Source organism: Aquarana catesbeiana, linkage group LG09 (genome assembly GCF_042186555.1).
Source record: "Aquarana catesbeiana isolate 2022-GZ linkage group LG09, ASM4218655v1, whole genome shotgun sequence".
Lineage (NCBI taxonomy): Eukaryota > Metazoa > Chordata > Amphibia > Anura > Ranidae > Aquarana > Aquarana catesbeiana.
The window spans coordinates 298117839-298143979 of NC_133332.1; the positions used below are offsets into that span (position 1 = coordinate 298117839).

At 42.6% G+C, this 26141-nt stretch overlaps 1 protein-coding gene across 3 annotated transcripts in view; it reads right to left on the bottom strand.

Annotated features, from left to right (window-relative positions):
- FUBP3 (far upstream element binding protein 3) overlaps positions 1 to 26141 on the bottom strand; it is a 136674-nt gene that overhangs the window by 82930 nt on the left and 27603 nt on the right. For 2 of the 3 annotated variants that reach the window (XM_073600482.1, XM_073600480.1), the window contains exons 2-3: positions 25312 to 25417; positions 4097 to 4138 (exon numbers count right to left, since the gene is read on the bottom strand). In XM_073600482.1, the coding sequence (XP_073456583.1) occupies positions 4097 to 4138; positions 25312 to 25417 (148 nt within the window). The remainder of the gene's footprint in view (positions 1 to 4096; positions 4139 to 25311; positions 25418 to 26141) is intronic. The other variant, XM_073600481.1, reaches the window with a different exon arrangement.

Here is a 26141-nt window from a genome sequence, read left to right on the forward strand (position 1 = left end):
TCTATAAATTGCACAGACCAGCTGGGCAGTCGCTGTGACATTGATCGCTTGCTCTCATGTGGGGGGGGGGGGACCAGGAAAACATACTGTTAGCCCCCCTTCCTCATATCCCTCACTACATGGGAACATAAAAAAAAAAAAAAAAAAACACACATTGAAGAAAAAAAAAAAATCTTTAAAGCCTCCCCACTGGCCAGCAAATTAAAGATGATGTAAAGATTAGGCAGATTGGTGTACACATTAATACAGGCCAACAGAGGATCTCAAAGACATATGTCTGTTCTCATAAATGCCGATCAATAGCCCAAATAACAGGCAGGGATTTTGCTCTCTATACATAAATGTGTCCGCTGGGAATTTGTTTGGTTAGAGAATTCCTTCTTGTACGGGAGCCCTATTTATAGTGTGGAATAGTTACAAGGTAATTTACAGCCTGAATGCAGGAGGCATAACCAGAAAAAGCCAACAGGTGTGCCTGGTACAATCAAGTTAGGGTATCCCTATTGATTATGAGAAGAGGACAAGTTTGGTTGCAAGGTAAACTGAACCCTGCTCCTTCTGAGCTTTCCTATTGCTCCTTTAATGCGATGAGTGGCCAGATTGACCAACAGCTCTAGAGGCGGAGCAGACCTTGATGTTTAAAGAAATGTTTAAAGCCCAAATGAACTGTTGTAAATCTATTCAGGGAGCACAAAACAGTGTGCAAATTCATAGTGTTGGATTTGCTTGTAAAGGAGCTTCTGATCCCATTAAAACAGCCTGTTCTGGCTTGTAACTTATAGATAAGGATTGCTGCAGTTTGTGAGAAAGCAGTGGTCCCTCTGCAGCAATCCAGCATTACCCTCCTCTCATTCTTCCAGCCAATTGTGTATCTTTAGGTCTGATTCAGCAAGGGATGAAGAGGGTGGGCATGGCAGATTGCTGCAGAGAGACTTCAGCTCTCACCCAGATAAAAGGTTCTCATCTCCAGGCTACAAGCAGGAACAGGCTGATTGTAGGGGAGCTGGTTCTAGTTTATAAGCAAAAATGAAATCGTTTAATAGGAAGGTTCAATTGGACTTTAATTTACACTTCCAGCAAGCTTATATTTTGTGGGCTGCCACAGGCATTTTATACAAATTATTTAATAAAGTGGAATCTCTGCTTAAGTTAAGAGAAGTATAGTTAGTTTTTTGTTTTGCAGATTAATACTTACCTAGGTGGTTAATACTTACCTAGGTCGTCTCTTCACTGAAAACAAAGCCACCGAACATCACCGACGGCTCGGTTCTCTCACCTCCCCGAGCAGAGAGCTGCTGACTGACTCCGCTCCTCCGCACTCATTGGGAGCGCTGAGCTGTGGAGGGGCGGGGAGCGGCTGTCTCAGTGGCTCGCCGATAGGTTGAGACTGCCATCAGTCCAGGCAGCTGGCGCATCCAAACTTTCTAAGTCGGGATGACGCGGTGCCCGGACTGATTCCAGTGACGTCAGGGGAGAGCAGACTTCAGACCGCTCTCTGCTTAAAATGGGTCACAGGAGTGCAAAATGAATGGCACTCCTGTGACCCATAGGAGAAGCCCAGCCTAACAAGCTCAGGCTGGACTTCTCCTTTAACAGCAGTGCACAACAACGAAATCTGTTTTGTGTGCCTGAGGGCCCATTCACACCAAACACAGTGGGATGCATTTCTGACTGCACTTCAACTGCATAGACAGTCCAAAATCAAGGTAACTATGGGCATAGTCCACATTATTGCAGTGTAATACTGTGCAGTCAAAAGTAGAGCATGATGCATTTTTCCACACTGCAAATGCACAAAAACACACTAACACATCACAGCACACATAGAAGCCCAGGGAAAGAAAGAAAAAGAAAAAACAAACAAGAACGAACGAACAAAAGAAAAAGCAGGAAGTGCCCTGACAGAACAAATGGAGATAGAAAAACTCGCAACAACTGCATCTAAATGTGCATAAAAACGCACAGCAAATTCATGCATATGCGCAAGAAAAACTCAAAAAAACAGTAGATATGCAGTTTCTAGTGTGAATGGGCCCTAAAAGTGGAATTTACGCTAATGCTAACTATTCTTAAAAATGCACATACATAAGGTAGGCAGAATAGGTAGTAGCAGGAGGGTGAATTTTTAAGGTTAATATTAGCATGAATTCCACTTTAAAAAGGCATACAAAATGGATTTCACTGATATTCACTGCTATAAACTAAAAGTAAAACCAGATTTCCTATATCTGCATAGTAATCATAGGTGCAATCTATGATTAGTTCAGTCAGAAGTGGATTAACGAGATTGTTTTTTTATAATTGTAAAGGTTTAGATTTTACTAACATGTTATATACTTGCCTGCTCTGCGTAATGGTTTGGTACAAAGCGGCACCGATCCACCTCCTTCTGGGGTCCCCAGCTGGCACTCTTGGCTCCTTCCCCATTGCCAAGTACCTCCCTAGCAAACTGCTTGCTATGGGGATACTCATGCAGGCTCGATCCCAAGCCATATGCTGTGTGTGTCCATTGACATGCGGAGAGTGGCTCGATCCCCCCCCCCCCAGCCGCATATTGGCTGTGATTGACAGGAGAAAATGGCTTCCACTGCTGTCTCTGAGCCTGTGAGAGGGAGAGTGGAGCGAGCTGCTGCTCTTGTACACATTGCTGGATAGAGATTGGGCCAAGGGAAGCAAAATTGGGCTCAGGTAAGTAATGCTCGGCCCTGTGATTGACAGCAGCATGAGCAAATGGCTTCCACTGCTGTCTCTGAGCCTATCAGGGAGAGAGCCGCTGCTCTTATGCACATCACTAGATAGAGATTGGGCTCAGGTAAGTATAAGGAGGGCTAGAGCTGCACACAGATTTTTTTTTTTACCTAAATGCGGAGAATGAAAAACCTTCAGCTTTTAGAACCTGTCTCAAAAAATGAGAATCAAAGCCTTTATCCAGTAACTAAACACCTGCATGTTGAACATCTACTGTAGCAGCACAGATATTGTTGGGAAGATACACCAAGGTTTAATTCTCAATCTACTGCTCTTTTGTTTTAAAAAGCTGTGTGTGTATACAGAGATCATAAAACTATATAGTGTAATACGGTCCTTGTAAAACATCACCATGATGATCTAGACCAGCTCGGTTGATTATGCAACTAGATTCAGCATGAATAAATGTAAAACATTGCACATAGGAGCAAACACTTGCATACAACATACAATCCATAATTGGTAAAAAAAGCCAACCAATTTTGGAGAATGAATCAAGTCAAATTTGTAAATCTAGTAGACAGACAGTGACAGGTCTAGTAGGTTTACAGACCTGACACTGTACTATACCAAACCGCAGCTTCCAAACTTGGCAAGATACATTCTTGACACAAAAAAATTGGGAGACACAAGTTTGCCCCTGTGGCATTAATGAAACATGTTCTTGATTTAGCAGTTCAAATTTGGGCACCTGGGTTGGAAGAAAGAGGCTGCAATATATGGAGGACTTCACCCATGAACAGCTGAACTTCAACATGGACATAGATTAGGCGATGCTTCCTCACAAAGCTCAATTATATAGCCCTTCAAAATTATAAAGCTGACCTGAAATCTAAGTGGAGAATTGCTGTTGCAGGAAATATCTAGAAATGTTAATTATGCACATGCAGCGCTGTGAAAACATACCGTTTACACAGGTCCTCCTAAAAAAAATAGTAGTGAGTGTCCCGTGCCTAAAGCCTCATAAAATGTACACCTGCAGTGGGAGATCCTATACTACCTATACCTGCTAGTCTCACAAGATTTGGAGAGGTCACTCTTCTGCTGATCACTATTCTACTTGCTGGAGAAGAAACTGTGCACGAGAGCCTTTCATTGACAAGACTGCAGCAGTGGCTGTAGAAGCGATGACTATCAGCGATTATCTGCTTCCACAGCGCTCCTTCAGATAATGGATACGCATACACTGGTACAAGCTGGACCAATGTAACCATGCAATAAAAAAAAAATAAAATAATCATACCCAAGTTCAATTTTAAGTGGTTACCAAGGAGTATATAAAACAGCAGAAATGTTATAAAGGCTTGAGGATTAAGCCATTGCTTAAAGTTACTGTGTGTGAACATACCCCAATTCCATGAAGGACAGCTGTGCTCGGCTCCTGAATTGGCTGAAAGTAGAGATTTGCATAAATCAGGCATGTAAAAGATCCACTGGCTATGTGCAGGTACTTTTGGGGCCGATCATGACTTTGCAGAAATGCAAACCTGATAATGCCAATGGGCTTAGTTTTCTACTTTTAGCAAAGAAAGCAGACCCACAGTGAAATGTTAAGTATGTTAATAGACTAATGAAAAATAAAAGGCTAATAAGAAAAAAAATAAAAATAACGATAAATAAAATAAAAGATAAAGAGCTAAGCTATGTACCTATATTAAAGTAAACTCCTTGCTCCAGCCCTTAGGCCACTTGCATGCCCAGATGTTGGCCTTTTAAGCTACTTCATCTCAGCTGAAGGGGATTGTGGGTGCCGTCTAGTCAATGACCATCTAAAACATCACTTCCCAATTGCCTTCAGCTGCGGTCATTTGACCAAAACACAGCAGCCATGGGAGCCAGCGTTCTTTCAGGACAGGCAGGCGTTTGTTATTTTGCCCAGCAAAGCTGCTAAACATTTAGCCCAGGATCACATTGATGTGATGCGGGGCACCACACGTAATTCGCACAGGAATCGGAGCACATTCCTATGCAAACTACATGTGGTGTCTCTGGGGTGAGATTTGAGTCATGCACTTTTATGGCTCAAAAACACACCACATTCACACCAAACTCATGCAGGACCATTTTCTTTGTCCAGAATCAGATCGCATAGGTGTTTTGCAAACTGATTTTAGGGTGTCGTGAACATACACTCCACAACTGGTTCGAATGAACAGGTTGTGATTTTAAAGCGGTGTGGAATCTGCAGGGAATTCGCACCACATCTAGAGTGAACCAATGCGAAGGCCTCACACACACACTGGACATTTTTTACAGCTGCTCCTAGGGGCGTCTGGCATAAAATAATCGCATGCCCCAGTAGATGATCTATTGATCGAAAAGCTTCGGGCGCTTCCAGCATCCTCCTTGTTGCCCATTTTTGATTTTATACTCTGATCACATTTTATTGTTATCTGGCGTTTTTAGCAATAAAAATCCTATTTTTGCTCATCTACACTATGTGGAGCTTGTTTATTTTTTCTCCACATACTTACTGAGAGATTCAACCAGCCTTCACTCCAGCCTTTGTACGTGACACATTGTTCCCTCTGATCCGCACCTTGGCCATCCTTTGGGAGGACCCACCTGGCGACCCCGGGAGATCCGCGCAGAGTTTGACCCAGAAGGTTCGCAGAGCTGTGATGTCTGTTCACTGGCCCTGAGAGGCAACCCGCTCGAGTGACTCCCTGTCGCTGACAAGGGAGTCCATCATATCTGGTAAGAGTTTCTTACACACCACCTTTACCAAGTCGCATGTTGTTGAGAGATACAACTTGGGGATGATTGGTTGATTCACCTGCGTTTTAACTTCTGTCTCCCTGCATCCACGCATGGTTTTCAGTGGGACATTCCATGTCATTTGTTTCCTACTCACCGACAGGATTTTATTCACTTATATTGAGAGACTTACAAGTTTTTTCACTGTTATGTTTATTATTTGTGGACATTTGTTTTTGTCAGTTTTTTTTTTTTTGATTGAAGACTTTTGGCACCATTTATGCGCTACTTTTTATTTCATTTTCACATGTTTCTTTGGTTGTTGTCACCTTGTAAGTAGCTGCTCCGCACCATATATTTTTTCAATTTAGCGCAGTGTACACTTTTATCATAAAATAATTCTAGCCGTTGCAATGAATTAACACTCAAACGCTGAAGCAAAGCGTTTTTTCTGCCCAAATAATGCTGCTCCAGGACACACTGTCAATTTTTTTTTTTTTATCCCTGCCTCTAAACCCTCCTGCATGTTATTCTATATGTCCATGTACTCACAGATTTTAGCAGCGTTTAATGACAGGAGAGTTTAGAAGGAGGGAAAAAAAACCACAACGACAGGAGCAGCAGAGTTTAGGCAAAAAAACACTATGCTTCTAAACGAGTGTTAACGCTAACGAGTGTTAAAGCACATTTAGTGCTTAGTGATAGTTTGTTACAATGGCCAGAATCATTAATTTCATTGCCCAGAACATATAATTTAATGTCCAAAAACGTGTAAAAGCATTAGACACTTTTACAAGCATCAGGCGTTTTTTTGCCAAAATGCTAATGCCAGGAGGAAGGCTTGTAGGAGAGTTTAGAAAACGACCTGAGCGCCTTGAGGCCTAAATGTGGTGAGCAGAAAGGAATAGCCGTGCCTCACTATGTTCCTCATGTGATCAGCTGTTGTCAAACAACTGCAGGGCTGCCAAACAATGCTGAGTCACTCTACTTTCTATAGCTGTGTAGACAGGTGACACAAGGGATCAGCAACAGTCAACTGTAGCCTATTCTGTAGCTGTCTCTGTGTTTAAGCACTGGCTTGCAGGCAGAGTCACTTTTTTTTTTTTTCAAAACCGCTCCCATGCATCACGACAGACGTATGTGCCATTTAATTGTTGACTCCGTCAGCACACATGCACTTATGGTGTAACTACATGGGTGCTCAACCTGTGGCCCTGCAGCTGCCCATGAGGCATTGCAAGCCGCTGACAGTTACAAGCATGACTCCCAAAGGCAGAGGCATGATGGGACTTTGTTCCGCAACAGCTGGAGGTTCACAGGTTGAGCACCCATGGGTGACAGGTGTTTCCTTAACATCTGCCAAGTGTATATAGAGCACTCTAGTTGTGAATAGATGAGCAGTGGACGGTAGTCATTCTAATTTGAAACCACCTCCCACCACTTTATCTACACAGCAGAGAGCCAATCCAATGCCATTCTGTTATTTTTTAGCTAACCAACACAAAGCACATTTGACAAAAATAGAAGGCAGGCTTTAAGGTTTTTTTTTTTCCAAAGGTAAAGTTTAGTCCAAAATCCATTTTTCTCCTATGGCTGCAGATAAAATCACTTAGCTGTAATGAAGTACAGTATGTTCCATGACATGCAGCTTGCTGGATCCTGTAGAAATCTTCTGTACAGGGTGCCTGGTCCTCTTCTTGGTGCATAACTTTCAGTGCTGAGGGAGTTAATAGCTTCATGTCTGCGAGATGCAGTTTAAAAAAAAATAAAAAGGTCCAAAGTGGATCCACCCCCTTTTCTCCCCTCTCATCCACTGAGAAGTCTATGCATGTAACATGATCTCTGAATATTGGAGGGGGGGAGTGGAGGGTCAAATTTTGTCAATCATCCAACTCTCCCCCAATTCAGAGATAGTGTTACATGCATTCCACACTATGCATAGCCTTTCCCAATGGATGGGAGAGGGGGCAAGCAGGTCATTAGTCAGGGCTTTTACACTGCAGCTCACAGCAGACCCAAAGCCATTAACTACATCAGCAATAGAAGTTCAGCACTAGGAAGAGGACCAGCATCCTTGCACAGATGATGATTTCTACAGGCTCCATGACGTGGGATATCCTCAAGTTACGCAACTTTTTAATTAAAAAAAAAAAAAAAAAATTGATGAAACTAGGTCTAAAACAACTAAAATCGATTATAAAAAATTAGTTGTCAACAATTTTAATTATTGATTAGTTCATCAGCCTATTAGTTGGCCTGCAAACAGACAGAATGCATTATTTGTTTACATGTCAGTATACACAGTGCAGCACATATAAAGCTCAGTACCCTGTCCATACAAGTCAGGAAGTGCCCAACATGTGAATGTGTGAAAGTGGTTTAAAGTGATTCTTAAAAAGGCAGGTGTTTTTTCATCGCAAGCAACTTGCTATGGGGCACCCTGAAGGCAGGAGGAGCCAGGAGCACCGGTTGGGGAAACCAGAAGAGGGGAATCAGGGCTGCTCTGTGTACCATTACACAGAGCAAGTACGGTATGTTTTTTTGTTTTTTTACCTTTAGAATAAACCCAAAGACCTCATTCACACACAGATTTATTTATTAACTCAATACAGCTTTATCTTTTAGATTAAAGTGGTTGTAAAGGCAGAAGGTTTTTTTATGTTAATGCATTTAAAAAAACAATAAAAAGCACAGGAGCAAAAAAAATAATTAATACTAATAAACTGTTTGAAATTGTATATATATATATATAGTCAAAACTTTATTTTTGGGTAATAACGTGGTTTGGGCAGATTTCTGCTAGTCACAGACTGTGTCACACCCCTCCAGCCTGCGTCTTAGAATATAAGGGAGGGGAAGCCTCCATTAATCTACATGTAATATCCCACCCCCATTGTGTTTAGCTGGTTAGTGGGCTGTTATTTATCACTGTTTATATGCCCACGTGTGACTCTCTACTCACATGGGCTGCTCAGATGTGATACGGAAGAAATGCTCAACATAGAAACTTATTTGAAACGGAGCATGTGCAGAACTGACAGCACAGCTGCAAAATCCGTAGCTGAATTGGGGCCATGAACAGAAAAGGGAACTGATCACCTGTAGGGAACCATCGCCTATGAAAAAAAAAAAAAAACAAAAACAAAAAAAAAAAAAAAAACAGGGTACTGATGTTTTTTGCTGTTTCATGGGCATGCAATTTGAACCACTTCCCTACCCGCCCATAGACATATGACGTCCGAAAATGGGATCTCCCATCCTGGGCGGCGTCATATGACGTCCTCGGCTCCCTGTCGGTATTGGGGGTGGCGTGCATACACCGCATCACAGAGGAACCGGTGCGCGTGCCCGGCGGCCACGATGTCCGCAGGGCGATGGCTCGTTACAGAGCAGGAACGTGGATCTGTGTGTAAACACACTGATACACATCCTGTCAAGGGAGAGGAGACCGATGTGTGCTCATATTAAATATGAACACCGATCGGTCTCCTCCCCTAGTCGCCCCCCCCCCCCCCTCCCAGTTAAATCTGTTACCTAGGGAGTGATTCTAACACCTTGATCGCCCCCCAGTGCTGACCCCTTCCCTGCCAGTGACATTTATACAGTAATCAGTGCATTTCTATAGCACTGAGCGCTGTGTAAATGGTCCAAAAAAAAAAAAAAAATCGCAGATCGCAGCCATTACTAGAAAACAAAACAAAAAAAAAAAAAAATAAAAATGCTATAAATCTATCCCCTATTCTGTAGGCGTTATAACTTTTGCGCAAACCAATCAATATACGCTTATTGTAATTTTTTTTTTTACCAAAAATATGTAGAAGAAGAATACATAAATCGGCCTAAACTGAGAACATTTTTTTTTTTTTTAATTGGGATATTTATTATAGCAAAAAGTAAAAGATAGTTTTTTTTTTTTTCAAACTTGTCGCTCTTCTTTTGTTTATAGAGCAAAAAATAAAAACCACAGGTGTGATCAAATAGCACCAAAAGAAAGCTCTATTTGTGGGGGGGGGGGGGGGGGGGGAGAATGATCAAAATTTCATATGGGTACAGTGTTGCTTGACTGCGCAATTGTCATTCAAAATGTTACAGTGCTGGGCTCATTTGTGCATTGTGGGAATGTGCACAAAAACAAAATCACACGTTTTCTCGCAACTCGCAGTTTTGTTAAAACTTAATTACACCCCCCAACGCACCTTGCTAACAAGCATAATTCTGCAAGTGCCAAAACACATGGTAAAAAAATTCAAATAAAAAAGCGTTATGCACTTCTTTTGTGCATAGAGCAGCCTATTCCTATATATTGAGGCTGGCTGTCCTCAATGTGACGTGTATACTCATGCAAAACTGCATAAAAACATGCACAATCACACCTGCATAGGTAGGAATGGAGCCCAAGTTGGGACTTGGCACGCTGCTCAAATCCCACTTCCTATGCATAAGCTCTGAAGCTGTCGACTTTGAGGAAGAATTACTCTGCAGTGAGCTTGTTAAAGCGGAACTTCACCTAAAAGGAGACATTCTGCTCTCTTACTCCTCTTTTTCTCTACCATATTTGTAATTTTTTTTTAATGAAAATAAGCATTAGCTCCAGCTGTAGGTGAAACTTCAGATTTAACCCTCTATTAAAACAAACAAGGTTCAAATCTAATGTATAGCAGATAGCAAGATCCGCCAGCACAGTACAGATAGGGTTAGTTACGGTAAATATTAAAGCTAGCCACGCACCCAGAGATTTTTCGTTTTATGTTCAGCCTACAGATTGAACTAAAATCTAACAGATACTTCTATCCACAATAAACAGATAGACAAATCTCCCACTGTGTTTATTGTATTGTTACAGGCAGGTGCCAGTGATACTCAAACAATGCCCATATTGGAAATTATGCCAGTACAATTTGGCTGACATTTTTCAATCAAAGGATGTTGGGTGGAGTGGTGCAGACAGGGCAACCCTCCGATTTAAATCTAGACTGGTCTATGCTCAGTGTATGGCCAGCTCCATTACCTGGCAGGGGAAAACTTCAGTTTTGCAGTTTGCAGAATACAGCAAGTAAATTGGTAACGCACAATAAGCAATTTTTTTTTTTTTTAATTGTACAAAAAAAAAAAAAAAAAAAAGTTAGAATGAAAACATGTAACAAATATGAAGTAGGTGTTATCCCAATTTGGATGCAAAAGTGGAAATACACTTTAAGTCTACCCACAGGCACAGCATGATATTGTCTACATTGTAGTCACAGGCTCTGCTCACTTGCTGAAGCTGTTTTGGAGAAGGTGTCATTCTCGCTGCTGGATTTTTCCACATTTATTGTAATCTATCGGCAGATCTTGCCGTTTTTTCCATGCAGACAAAGCTGTAGTGCGCCACTCCATGCATACCCTTCTTGTTAAAGAGGAACTGCAGCCAGCTCACATAATTTGTAATAAAAACAATTTTGCCATTATAAAGCTTCCCTCCAACCACTTTGCACATTTTATATATACTGTACTTGCCAAATATGCTGTAGAAATCACCCTCCACCAAGTCAGGCTGCAGCCATTTTAACTGTGGGCAGCTGAAGCTGCTACCTGTTTACTTCCTGAATTTACAGAGGCACACCTCCAGCCCTCATTGAGCCACTTATGACTCATGCCCCCTCCCTTCCTGGCAAACTCGAGAGAGAGAGAAGAGGAGAGAGAGAGCTGTGCATGATGACATAAGCCTAGGCTAATGATCAGACAAGAAACAGGAGGTGGGCTGTATAAGGTATATACTGGCAGAAAAAAAAACTTAGACTTACTGGATGATGGTAATTCTAAGAGCATTTCAGGACAGCCTTGGAGAGAGTCTGCCCAATTTCCAGGAAGCACTTGAAGCCTTTAAAATCCCTCCTCTTCCACCCCGGCCTGACATGCTGGAAAACAAAGCACAGAAGCCACCAAACAGCCCTGACAGATACTTAAGACACTTTTAAGCACAAACAGGGAGGGTAGTAACTGCTGTCCTGAAAGGCTCTTAGAAATACCGTCAACGGTATGTCTAAGGCGTTCCCAAATCGCCTTTCAGGACAGCCTTGGAGAGGAAAACCGAGAAACTTACCCTAGGGTGGGACCACTGCCTGCAGTACCTTCCTACCGAAGGCCTTATCTGCAGATAATAGGTCCAGCCTATAGTTTGTGGAACGTAGAGCAATTGGACCAGGTAGCAGCCTTGCATTTTTGTTCAGGCGTGGCCCAGGAAACTGCCGTCGATCTTGTACAGTGGGCAGCAATACCTGGAGGGGGTACGTCTCCATTAGCCGTTGTAGGCTTCTAAGATTGCCCATTTAAGCCACCTTCCCAGTGTGCTCTTAGAAGCTTTTTCCCCTTTTGTGGGGTCCCGAAAAGATTCTAAAAAGTGTATTTGACTTCCTAAATGTTTTAGTCACCATCAGGTAAACAGGCAGCTTCTTACATCCAGTGTATGGAAACTTCCTCTCTAGGATTGGCTGGGGCCGAAGAGAAGGTGGCTAATACCATCTCCTGTGAACGATGAAAGGTGTAGCAGCTTTGGGAAGGAATGCCGAGTCCGTTTGAAGGATCATCCGATCCAGGAATATCATTAAAGAGGGTTTCGTGACCGCCAACGCCTGAAGCTAGCTGATTCATCGGGCTGACGCGATGGCCACCAAAAAAAGTTTAGGATTACATTCTTCAAGGACGTCTCCCGTTTGAAAGGAGCCTCCGTGAATCCTTGCAACACAATAGACAAATCCCATCTGGGGAAAAAACTTAAGGGCCACCGGCCTACTTTGCGCGAGGGCCCTGAAAAATTTAAAAACACTTGCTTCGATAAAGTCTTTTAAAAAATAAATAAAAGGAAAGAGCCGCCACCTGGGTTTTCAGGGAAAACCCAGCCCCTTCTCCATTCCATCATGGAGGCATTCCAAAACAAACTGTATTCTTGACCCGGAAACCCTTAGAAGAGCACCAGGAATTGAAATTCTTCCATACTTTCATGTAGATAGCCCGCATCACTTCTTTCCTACTAGAGAAAAGGGTGGCCACAAGCTTCTCTGACAGCCAGCCCCTTGGCTCCTAGGAGATCCTCCTCAGAAACCAGGCTATCAACTGTTGAGGATTCCTTTCCGGATGGTTCAGTGCCCCTTGTGTTAGCAAATCCTTGCTGGATGGTAGTTTCCAGGGGTGCTTTGTGGCTAGATTTAGCAGCGTTGCAGACCAGGGTCTCTTCGGCCAGCAGGGGGTGACCAGGATCAGATCCGTACTCTCTTCCCTGAATTTCCTGAGGACCAACGTTATCAGTTGGAAAGGGGGGAAAGCGTAGCACAACCTGTAGTCCCAAGGGTGGGTGAAAGAATCTACCCTATGGCTCGATCTTCCCTGTGAAGTGAGAAGAAACTCTGCACTTTTGCATTCTGCTGGTTTGTGAATAGGTCTATTTGAGGCTGACCCCATGCCTTGGTGACCATCAAAAATACCTCCTGATTCAGACTTCATTCTGCTTCTAAAACCTTCCTTCTGCTTAGGAGATCTGCTAGAAAGTTCTGGGATCCTTTAACGTGGATTCCATTAGCAAAGCCACATTCTGCTTCTGCCCAGGTGAGTAACTGTCTCGCTAACTCTAAGAGTCACTTGCTCCTCCCTGTTTCAATACATAGGCCACCGCTATTGTGTTGTCCGAAAGGACTTGTACGTGTGGTCCCCCGATTGTTAAAAATACAGGAGTCCGAGAAAGATGGCCTTCAGTTCCAAACAGTTTGATGACTTTCGGGCCCCTACGTTGGTCCAGGAACCCTGAGCGGTCTAGGTGGGCTCCCCAGCCCCAAGCGCTTATGTCCATCGTTAGACATTTGCCCAGGGGAAAGACCTTTTGTTAGATGGGTCGGATCTCTCCACCACCAGAGAGCCCTCCTCACGTTTGAAGTGAACTTGATCGGTTTCTCTAGAGGCTCCTGGTGTGACCATTTCTGAAGGATGTCCATCTAGGTTGGACAGGAATGTAGGCTGGCCCACTGTATGGCAGGTATAGACGCAGTCAGCAGTCTTAAGACTGCCACTGCCGTCCGTACTGTCACTGAGAGGTTTGATTGGATCTTTTTTTACCACCAACTGGATTTTCTCTACCTTCACCTGTGGGTGGAAAATCTTTTTGAGCATTAAGTTTATGGTGTACACCAAAAAACGCATTTCTTGTGCTGGAGACAGAGTTGATATCTCTAAGTTTAGGAGTTGTAGATTTAACAACACCTGGCTTTTGGAGTCTGCAAAAAGTACCAGATTAAGGTAAGGTACAATAGATATGCCCGTTAGCTTCAGTGGCTCCAGCGCTTCTGCCATCACGTTTGTGAAGATTCTGGGGGAAGATGATGGTCCAAATGGTAGAGCTCTGAACTGGGGATGCCATATCGAACTCCCCAGGTTGACAGCGAGTGAGAAATCGTTGGGAGGCTTGGGCTATCGGGACGTGCAGATAAGTGTCCCTCAGGTCCAGAGATGCCATAAAGCACTTCAGGGACAACAATTTTGAAACTGAACAAATTGTGTCCATCCGAAAATGCTTGTATTGTATTGACTTGTTTAAAATCTTTAGATTGAGTATCAGTCGATGCATTCCAGGTGGTTTCTTCACTAGGAAGATGTGCAAGTAGAAACCCCGTCCTTGATGTTTGGGGACTTGGATAATTACTTCCTGCTGTATCAGATCCTGAAGGAGGTTCATCATTGCCGGCTGTCCTATTAAGAACTGTCTCAAGGTCTGTGCCAAAGAGTAAGTCATCTGAGAAGGGTAAACCGCACAACTTTACTTTGGATGCCGTATCCCCTGTCCAAGTTTTTAGCCAGATAGCACGCCTAGCTGAATTCACCAGTGCTGATGACCTTGCAGCCATTTTTACTGACTCAGCAGATGTGTCAGCCATATACTTCACCGCTTAAAAACAGAAGCGGAAAAGATTCAAGTAAGTCTTTCCTCGACGTACCAGCCTTCACATGCCCCTTAAGCTTTTCTAACTGACATTCTAGGTTCCTGGCCACAACCATGGAAGCCATAGCGGGTTTGAGGCTGAATGAGGTGGAATCCCATGCTTTTTTCAGAAGAGAATCCACCCTCCTGTCCATTGCTTCTTTTAATATCCCCATATCGTTTAATGCCAAGTCCATGCGACGTGATGCCTGTGAGAAAGCTGCGTTCACTCTGGGTTTGTTCCAGAACTCGGTCTACTTTTCTTCAAAAGGGAACCTTCTTTTGAGGGTTTAAAAAAAAAAAAAAAAAAAAGGAAGCAGACTGAAATGACACTTTGTGCTCTGGGTAGAGATAAGCACACACTATAGAGGGATATGCTTTGCTCATGTCTGAGGTTTACAACCACTTTAAGCTCAATAAGTTATCTGTCCCAGCTTCATTTCAACACAAAGGAATGGCAGTTTAGGGGATTTCCAACAGAACAAACCAAACAATAGAAGCAGAAAATTAAAGCGGGTGTCCACCTATCTATCGTTTTTTTTTTTTTTTGAGTTCATTCACAAACTTTTCTTCTCAGCATTACATACTCACATATTGTGTGTAATATGTCCGCCTGTGTCAGATTTCGTCGGAAAGAATAACTTATATTATTCACTGCAGGCAGTTTCCATCTTCATTCTGGGCATTTGAAGCCCACAAGCATTTATTTCCTGGATGCGGTGAATGCTGTGCTCCCAGCATTCACCGCTCGTTCCCGCACATGCTCAGTGGCATCCTGGGATTCTGTGCGGAGTCTGGGAGAGGCTAGAAACACACCTACTCCCACGGGAGGAGAACCAGGAAGTGCAAAGAAGAATAGAAAAATAGAAGGTAATAACGGCGATTTAAATTTTTTTAAACGGCATGTCAGCATCTAGGCAAGGAAGAGAATACATACAGATATTGTTCAAAATTTGTGTGGGACCCCGCTTTAAGCTCTCAACAGCAACCATCGAGGGCTTTCAACTTATTAAAAGTGATTGGGTTGGAAAGGGGGATATATTGGCTTTTAGAACGGCATCATACAATTGTATAAATGAGGAGCACCAATGGTCAAATAGATGGGGGTGGGACCAATGTATTTATGGCTGTACGTGCGCTTTAAACTATCTTCTAGTTGTTCGAAGGTCCCAGGTCACCCATCTTTGCTAAAGACTAGAATTTGAGTTCAGAATAACCAAAGCTTAAAAATTAAAACCAGAAATCACATGAACATATGCCTAATGGATTTGATCACATGACCAGCCTATGATGATTTTAGAGAAGCAGCTTCTGCAGAGAAAGCATTTCAGATCAGATCTTCTGCTACCTTTTATAATTGTTGTCTTTTATATAAATGGATTTAAAAATACTGAAACAAAAGTGCAAAAAGTTATATTTATGAATACCTAAAAAAGATGAAGGCAAAGCAGGCATACATAGAACAGCAGAGAGTAGATGAAAAGTAACTGTAGAGAATATAAACAAGGTCAGTGCAACAAGATGCACCAACCTTGTGGGAGACCGAGTATGGGGTTACTACCTTTTAGGACACAGAGAAAGTGAGGTCACATTTGACAACAGGTCCATTAAATAGACTTGTAAGTTTTATTGCCAAGTGGAAATTGCTTCTGAGCATTATTTCTAAATGATATGTAGGACACAATATTTATACTGAGCAACCAATTTTTTAAAAATTGTTTTTTGCGATTTATAAAATGAAAGTCTTCCAATGGAAAACACTTGAAAACACGGACCCAAAAGGACATAAAAAAAATAAATAAATAAAAGAGACACGCCATTACATACTCAAACGATAATATTTTTGTATTAGCAAACCATTAAGCTTTTAGTGCAGAGTTACTGAAGACATCGAGCTTTGATTTTCTTCTTTACATCTGACAACTGCAACAATTGACAAAGGCAGTACATTGCGATATTCAAGGAACGTAACTCACTAGAAGGTCATTAAACCACACAATAGTGTACAACAATGCCCATTAAAACAAAGATTCAAGGACATACACATGTACAAGATGCCACTTTAAACCACAATCTGGACCAGCAAGAACGCCGTCTTTTAAAGTGTCGGTTCACCGAACAAATGTTTCATACTTTTGGCAGACTTCGTCAGGTGACAGTCAGGCTGGGTTGCCTCTTTACCAAAGCAATAGGATGTTTGTATGAACCTGGAGCTAGGACAGGGGCCGGAAACTCTGGCATGTATATTCTCATTGCTGTTAATATGCAAGTGGCCAGCTTGGGTGACCCATCACAGTCTACTTTTTTTTTTTTTTTCCAGCCGAAATATTTTCGATGGACTAAATAACCCTTTGGGGAAATCTATTAAAACTGGAGCACTTAATCTGGTGCAGCTGCGCATAGTAACCAATCGGCTTCTAACTTCAGCTTGTTCAATCAAGCTTTGACAAAAAAACCCAGAAGCAGATCGATTTCTGTGCAGAGCTGTACCAGATTTTGCACTCTCCAGTTTTAGTAAATAACCCCCCTTTGGATCACATTTTCCACTTGTAACCTATTAGTCATGAAAACATTTAATCATATCTACTTTGTTTTCCATCTCACTTCCACATTTTCCAGTTGTACTATTAGGTTATAAACACAGGGAGCTCCTGTGAATGCAAGTAAAAAAAAAAAAAAAAAAAAACCAAAACAAAAAAAAAACAGCTGCTGAAATCGACTTATGCTGCATAGTACAACATATAGCAGCCACAGTAGAGTAGCAAAGCATGCAGATTTTTTTTTTTTTTTATCTTTCTGGAGCAAACAATACTGTACTCTTTATCAATGTTACAAAAACATAGCAATGCTTTCCATTCCAGGTGAGCCATATACATTGTTTTCAGATGGGAAGGTGCCTCTGCCAAAGTCCCATTTAAAAGACTGATTTTCTGGGCCAGAATTATGCTCTCAGCCAAGGCTTTGCATGTAGAATATGTCCCATTGGCAACGCTCGCTCTAACTGCAGTAGGACTGCATGAGACAAAGGATCCCTAATGCTGCATGCAGTTTCTACATTTGTAAACAAATGAAGACCTGGTTTGTAAACTAAATACAGATAAGACAGGTCTTCTTTGCCGATTTGTAGGGCCCAGTATTGGGGGAATTGTGATAGATAGATAGATAGATAGATAGATAGATAGATAGATAGATAGATAGATAGATAGATACACACACACATACATACATACATACACACACACACACACTGCTGCCTACATGAGGCCTGGACACTGGCAAACAAAAGACTAGCTCAATATAACCCTTTCCATTCCTAACACGCCTAATTTGATGTAAAAGTAATACGAAGAGCATGATTAGAGAGGAATGAGACCTCAATGAACACCAAGAAATTAAGCAAGTACAAAAACGAAACAAAATTTTATTTGATGTTCACTGAGGGAAAGAAGAATTCAGAGACTGTCAGGAAGTCCAAAACAAGTCGAACTAAGGTCTGAACAACAGCAAAAAAAGCCCACAATGGAGATGCCCTCAAAACAGAGCAAGGCTAGCACAGGGGCTAGAACCTCGGTGAAAATGCGCGGTGAAGAAGACAGGTCACAAACTGGAAGGTATTGTTGATACAACACAAGCTACACAAGTTTATCCAACGAGGTAATAAGTCTACAAAGTGAATAGATCTGGTTGATTCTAGGGTAAATTTCTAGACCAGAATAAAAACACTCACAGCCTTGAAGTTTTGGATGGGGCAAATTACCCCTTTTTGGTTTGGAAACTGTAAACACGTTGGAGTAGAAGTCCTAGAATTGTTCAGCAACAGGTACTGGGACACTCTACTATAGAAGACTTGCAAGGGCTGCATGGAGATCGGTTCAGTGACAACTGAGGGGGGCCGAGGGCAAAATTCTGTCCCTAGAAACTAGAGATGCTGGCTGTCAAGATGTTCAAAGGAAGCCGAAGGTTTGCAGTTGAACTGGTGCCTGGCTTGGGTTTGTCTTTTAGATCAAGGCCTGGGAGTAATAAGGGGGGGGGGGGGCAGGTTTTAAATTCTTAGCCTGAGGTCTAGGCTCTTTCCACTGGGATGAAGAAGTACTGTTACTTCCAGTAACATTCTTGATGAGACGGTCTTAGGCAGCCCCGAAGAAATGTCTCTCGAAGGACATGCTGCTTTAAGTAAAGGTTTCTCCATATTTTCAGTGACTAGCTTAATACAAGAAAGGAGATGGAGGGACAACCAGCAACTTATCAACTCCGTAGCACAGGGCTGCAGGCATGGACTTAAAGTAGAACTTCACTCTCCCATTCAACATTATTTGTAATCCTTAGCATTTGTAAATAGATAGGAAAGTATATCATATTTACGTGTTTTAAACTTTTTTTTTCCACGTTTCTAGAGTTACTTCCTGGTTTCTTGCCTCGGCAAATTATGTAGTACATCCCAGGAGTCTTCAGGATGGGATGAAAGAAGAAGGGGGTTTTCGAAGCTAGGCACACTCTCCAGAATGCATACTTGAGCTAAGGGCAGATGGATTCCAGGAAGTAAATGCTATAGGAGTCATCTGCCCTTACTCAAGATGGCAACATCTAGAAATGCTAGGGTCTGTTTTTTAAAAAGATTTCTCAACAAAATAAAGCATGGAGTCATTGATGGATAGGGGAGTTTGCTCTGAATATTAAAAATCAATTAAATAGCATTTTTGGCTTGTGGTCCTCAGCTACAGTAAAGATCTGATTTAAAAAGCTCCACAAGTAAGGGATCAGCTTGGATGTAGAACTTCTCTCTTTTCATGGGCTTAGCTCAGTCTGCTAAGGTCTGAAGAACTTGCATCACAGCAAGGACAGGTTGCCAGGTAGGGCTTGCCAGATAGAACAGGATCTTTGAAAGAATCTTAAGGGACCCTTAAACACAGGTGCTTTCCCCCACAGGGATCATCAGTGCTTTGTTAAAACTGGTATTGCTGGATCCACACTCATGGCTCTAAACCTTAAAAGCGCTTTGCAGGTAGCACCATAATGCAAAGCCCAAGGCCCCGAAGGTCCAAGCAAGCCTCACAATTGTCTGCCCAGTGAGGTCTGTGTACAGCCCCCAAAGCTACTGCTGAGGAACCAGGTAGCTGCATACAGAGACCGAGATGAAGAAGACAGTAGAGGAATTCTGATTGAAGAAAAAAGCAATGATGAAGCTAGGTAAAACGTAACTTTTCCCAACAGAGAGGAAGTGTCCATCCTCCTAAAATACTGGCATACTGAGTAGAGGGGGTTATATAAATCACGCTGGTCACTTTTTTTTGTTTTCAACTGTCCAAGCCTTCTATATGCTGCAGAATAATTCAGTATCTGAATTCCTGTGTACCTCAGTGAACAAGAAAGAGTTGCTCTATTAAGTGTGCATTGCCCAGCATTATTATATACATATACACGCATACATTCTCACGCATGGAGAGCCAACAGCTGCTCTCCAAACCCCTGCAGTCACCAAGCATGGGCCTCTTGCTGCAGGAGACTCCGAGCAGTGCTGCGTAACTAGACAACTTGGAACAGCATTAAAAATATAATAGGATCAAATGACACGGCACATGTTATTTATATACTCCACACGCAGTTGGCTCAGGGCTAAAGGTGAGTAAACAAAGCGGCGGCAAATGGCAGAATGAAGAGCAGTTCCAAATCCCTGCAATCTTTACATTACACAAGCTGAGGCTCTGCAGTGGTGAAAGAGTTGCAAGCGCTGGAAGAGAAGTCAAATTCCCAACAGTAACTAACAAGCCACAGGTTACCAAACTGCTCAGACTAAATAGCCTGCAGTGCAGAAACAGGGCACAGTGGCTTGTTCACTCTATGGTATTTTTGGGTGTTTTGCAAAAGCCTCACCGGAGCTACTAACCCCTGTTAGGATCCCAAAAAACACTACTACATCTAAAAGTGGGTTCTAAATAAATAGCTCAGTTTGTATTTAAAAAAGTACCAAGACAAAACAGTGAGTTTGCAGCTGCATACTGACCTCTATGGCTTCTCCCAGCATGACACAGGTAGAGTGCTGCCTTCAGATCGCTCTTCAGAGAGCATATGATAGGTGCCAAGGAGGGTTATCGCATCCTGTCTGTTTTAACCCCCAACATTTCAGACCACACTGCAACCACATGCATTCCACAAAGTTGTGGGGCAGCTGTAGCATGGTGCGGTTCACTTGAATAGGTCGTGTTCGGCGGGTGGTAGTGCCCACTGAAACCGACTGAGGGTTTAATTCCTGCTGCGTGTGTTCACCCCCCGGCCAGCTTGACTTTTACCTGGCCCATCCTTCTTATTCATTGCATTTTAGTTCTTTCAACCAGAAAAGCTCAGTGTCACATGTGAGCATTACCAGGGCTGTCTGCATAAAATGCAGCCTGTACAGGAACATCCACTCCTTTAGGGGTGGGTGAACCGTTCCAGCCTAAGATCCAGGAACTGTACTGTTAATACCGGTGACATCCTTGAGGAGGGTGTCCAAGGCAGCAGAAATGTCCCTCAAAAGGCAAGTGCAGCAACTGCCAAAGGAACACATTAGCCAAAGGGTCCTCCTCATGTTCACCGACTGAAGCCTTGTATGTGAAATTAAATAGGAGACATCCAGCAATCCATCAGCAAAGTACCTTGGGGCTGCAGGCAATAACTTTAGCACATCATTACTCCAGACTGGAATCAGTCTATGAAATCTTTTTCATATTTGCAAAACTCCTCCGAAGAGCCAGCCCACACTTAAATCTGGGCTTGGGGGCTCTTAAAAGTAGTACTGGCCCATCCCACCAACCAAGATCTGCCTGCAATGCATAGAGAAGCACAGGTATGAAATGGTGAAAACAAGGTTTTATTTTAAAATATTTTAAGCATGTTGATGAAGAATAGTGGAAAGGAGGAACCGGGGAATTCAGGTTTAAAAAAAAAAAAGAAAAGAAAAGAAAAAAAGAGAAAAACTGAGCTGAGTGCATTTCTGCACCCTCAGTGTGAATGAAGCCCGAGGATTGCTTTTTTATATTGAGGATATAAACAGTGATTTTTTTTTGGAACCTGTAGCACCAAGCTCAAAAATGAAAGCACTTTGATTCCTGACATCAGGAGGCAATTAACACACGTATGCCTGAAAGGGTGAGCTCACGGACCAGTAACTAGTATGTTTATTGCATCATGAGGTCTTGTAAAAGCTCTCAAGCAAAAAAGGGAACTCCTGTCTCTGGTCATATCCTAAGACTAATTTTAAACCACTAGTACATTCTCTCTCTCTCCCCCACCCCGCCTCCCAGAGGGACCAGACAGGTTCAGGGGAGGTTATAGTAAATTCAGAATACCAGTTATAAGTGTACACATTAAAAAAGTAATGCATAAACAGATCCCTCAAAACTAAAATATCAGCTTTGATCAACTGACCCCCAAAATGACCCATACTGTGTGCTTAAAGTGGTATTAGTCTTGTTTTTTTCTGTTTAAAAATAACAAACATGTTATACATACCTGCTCTGTGTAATGGTTTTGCACAGAGCAGCCCAGATCCTCCTCTTCTCAGGTCCCCCGCTGGCACTTCTGACTCCTCCCTCCTGTCAAGTGCCCCAACAAGTAGCTTGCTATGGGGGCACCCGAGCTGAGCCACTGCTGTGTGTCCATTCAGACACAGAGCTGCACATCGGCCCAGCCCCCCCCCCCCATTGGCTCACTGATTGGCAGCAGCGTGTCTCAGACAGCTGAGGCACTCATGCAACAGTGCTGTATCGAGATGGGGCTCAGGTAAGTATTAGGGAGGCTGATGCACACTGAAAGGTTTTTTTATCTTACTGTATAGAATGCATTAAGATTAAAAAAAACTTCTGCCTTTAGAATCACTAATAGGAACCCGAATACCAATACCAGTTGTGTTTTGTTTGTTTTTTGTCATATTCTGTTCCTTTGGACACAGGACAATTGCTGACAATTACAGATTTCCCCCTCGCTAGTCATTGGTGGAATTCTGTCTCAAGGTTGCAAAGTGGGGCCAAACTTCCCCAACAGGTAAACAGCCAGCACATAATATCTGGAACAAGTTCCAAACCCATCCCTAAACTAGTCAAGTGTCATGGCTGGAGCTCCACTTCGAAGTCTGTTAGGAAGGAAATGTTTTGTGGCACAAAGTTAGGAGCCTTCACACAAACTTTTATGGCCTCTGCCACCACCCTGCTTTTGTGTACTGTGGACACTGGCCAGCGCTTTATAGTAATAACAAGCACTTTGGCAATCACATTGTTACACAACACATTTTAGCGTATTGTTTTATGGCGCACACACATAAGGCTGTCTGTTTTATAGCTTTAGGGGAGGTAAATGTAAGGAGCAAGTTACACTTCTGTCTGTGTGGTCCTTCGATTAGGAATGAAGTACAAATGTACTTTAAAATAAAAAAAAAAAAAAAAAAAAAAAAAAAAAAGAATCTCTCTCCTTTTTAAATCTGATTTTTTTTTTTTTAAATCAGATTTTTTAATTTTTATCAAAGTTAATAAAATGCTTTTGGAGTAAAAATCCTTCTCTACCCCTCTCTCATCCACCACAGAGCCAGTTCTCTGAGGACAGCAGCCGCCTAGCCTACCAGCCTACTTTAACCATTACATTACCGGTCACCACTTAACCCTTGAACTTCCAGCCTGTCCCCTATGGGCTAAGTTGCTCAGCCCTCTATATCGCCTGTTATATATGGACTTGTGTGTTTGCGCTTACAGTTACCAATACTCTGTTCGTCCCATTAAAGTGAATGGGATAGTCGGTGAGTCAGCAGCGGGTCAGAGGAGGAGCCTCTGCAGGACAGAGATGACAGTTGGTCTTTAAAAATTATGATTTAAAGTGGAGTTCCACCCACTTTTACAACTCTTCAGCATCCCTCACTAAACTGTGCACTGTAAACGAATTGGATATTTAAAAAAAATTTTTCTCAGCACTTACGGTATATCTGCTATATTCATTTTTTACTTCCTCCTGCCTGGCCGTGGCCCATCGCATCATTTCCTGTTTGCAATGCTTTCTGGGAAGGGGCGGCAACTTCCGCTGACACTGCCGTTGCTATGGAAACCTGACCTGAAACCTATTACACTGCTTGTGCTGCACTGAGCATGTGCGAGATCTGCAAGGATGAGAAGAAATACAGTCTGGCTTCAGATGCCCAGACTTAAGATGGCCACGGCCTGCTGTAAGTTTATAAAACAACAAACTACTGCTATAAACTAACAAAACAGACCTTAGTTTACAGACTAACTTTACTAGAATACATTAAGCTTGTGTATTAAAGGGGTATTTTTATTTAAAAAGTATAATTTTGGCCGGAACACCACTTTAAATCAAGTTGATTTCAAGCAATCTTTTTTACACTAGTGATTTGAATCAAATCCACCCACGATATTAACACCAAGGAACTGGAAAAAGGATCCTTGTAAAGACCACCATGTTCGTACTAGAAGTGCAACAACCACCTTGACCTCATTTTATATTGGGGGCTACAGCTCACTCCCCGAGGTGAGCGCCCCTCTCCAAACTTTGTAGCACATCCCTCTAGGGTACCCTGGAAGGGATTCTCTGAGGGGGGAATGCATCCGGAAAGTTAAGACTACTTTACACGAGCACATCCAATGAGACCCTCCAATCTATATTTATGCAGCCTCACATCATCCTACGGACTGAAACACATGCAAACATGGGATTCTCACTCCCTTATCTATTACCACAGGTTGCAAAAAGAGGATACACAGTTTATGGCAAAAACCATAATCCCCAGAGCACTATAGCGCACAGCTCAAAAGTAAATTCACCTGCTTAACATGGCTAAGCTGATGTCCTGTTGCAAAAAAATGCAGCCTGCATCTCGATCATGACTGCAGCTTATGAGGGAGGTTCTGATAGCACCCGAATGGGCCACTGGAGCGCCCTAAGGTTTCATGTACACCCTGCCTACATTTACGCGGCCGCGATTTTGCATTTTCCCACGGCTGGCGGTAAAAACGTTCCTATCCTAAATGTGATTCTTCCGCGTTCAGGAGAGGAAAGTTGAAGCTCACCTAACAGTAGCAGCTCCTAAACTCTGCTAAAAGCCTATGTGTACATGGACAGGCTTTTACGGAGTTGTGTTTAGGAGCTTTGGCAAAAAAAAAAAAAAAAAAAACACAACACGCTAAAAGCTCCTAAACTCAAATTGAGGAGCTGCTAGTGTACATGAAGACTTATAGGTTACTGAATGAAGGGAGAAGGTTGTAGCACTGTATGACCCATCACCTGAGAACCTCCCCATGACCCTCTGCCTTCAGGCCCACTGGCCCGCTGACAGATGTTGGCAAGCATAGGGGTCAGATTTTTTTTTTTTTTTAGGCAGCATACAAAACCATACTGTATTAAAGAGAGGTGGCGAGTCCCCCTCCTTGTCTACATTTTAACCATTTGCCGACCGCTCCAAAAGCAGATTTACTGCTACAGGGCGCATGCACCGCTTCTGCTGTGATTTGTCACAGCAGAAGCAGGTGTCAGCGAATGGATGTCCGCTGGTACCTGACTATTATCAGAAACACATACTGGAGCGGAGCTCTGCCTATGTAAAACAAGGCAGAGCTCCGTTCTGACAGGGGAGAAGTGATGGATTTTCTTTCCCTGCAAAGGGGGTTCACAAAGCAGATAAAGTTTGAGACTTTAGTTTAGTGCATATAAAGTTCTTAGCCTAAAAAGTAAACATATGCAACCCCTACATGAAAGGGCTTGTGCCAAATGGGAGACAGCCCCTCAGCATCCATCAAAAACAAATATCCTTTGTAGAACGGCCCCTTTAAGAACATACAGTACAAAATACAAACACAAAACTGAAAAATATTTTGAAAAGGATAGATAAAAAAAATAAATAAATACATTTAAAAAAAAAAAAAAAAAAGAAAAACTGAGCACATTACCTCCGTCATCAAGCGGTCTTTTTGGGATGCCATAACCGTACACTGTTGGGTCCACGAGAGATCCTGCATTATTCAAGTGCGGGATTCCATCAATTTTAGCAGCGATCTGTAAAACAAGAAATGGGAGACGGCATTGGCCCCAGAGTCTGCAGCATTCCAGAGTGGAGTTACATTCAGACGTTTTGGCTAAAGTGGGCGAACAGGCGAAGGTAACTTCCTGTGTGTGACAGCTGGTTACACAGACAGGCGTGCACAGCCGACATCTAACAGGTGCAACAGTTCAGCTTATCTCAACATGGAATAGTCAATGACTTTACAACAGCTGGTCATTTTATTGCTGGGGTGAGGAGTGAATTCTGACAACAGAGAGGAGTTCTATGTACAGTTTTCTTTATGGTGTGATGCTAGACCAAGGACTGCGTACATACAGGTAGATAAAAGTCAACGTGACACTCGGGGATCTAAGCAACACTAGTCCGCTCTCGGTAATCTGGCTGAGTGACCTTCAGAATAGACACACTGTGCGCTCGCCAAAAGGGAATACACACCGAGATCATAGAGGATTCTCACAGGATATACATGTTTGGAAAAGGATTTTGTCTAGAATGACAGATTATGTAAGAAATATATGAGAAGATTATTTATCAAAGTGTCTAAAGCAAGAGCTGTTCTAGACAACAGTAAATAGATTATCCTTTTCATTGCCTTCAGTATGGGAGAGTGAAAGGGAAGTTACTATTGGCTGGTGTAGGTCATTAGTACAAAACCACAGCCAAAAATTTAGTTTTAAAATAGAATCCCACTTTTCCATAAGAAAAGATTTCTCCAGT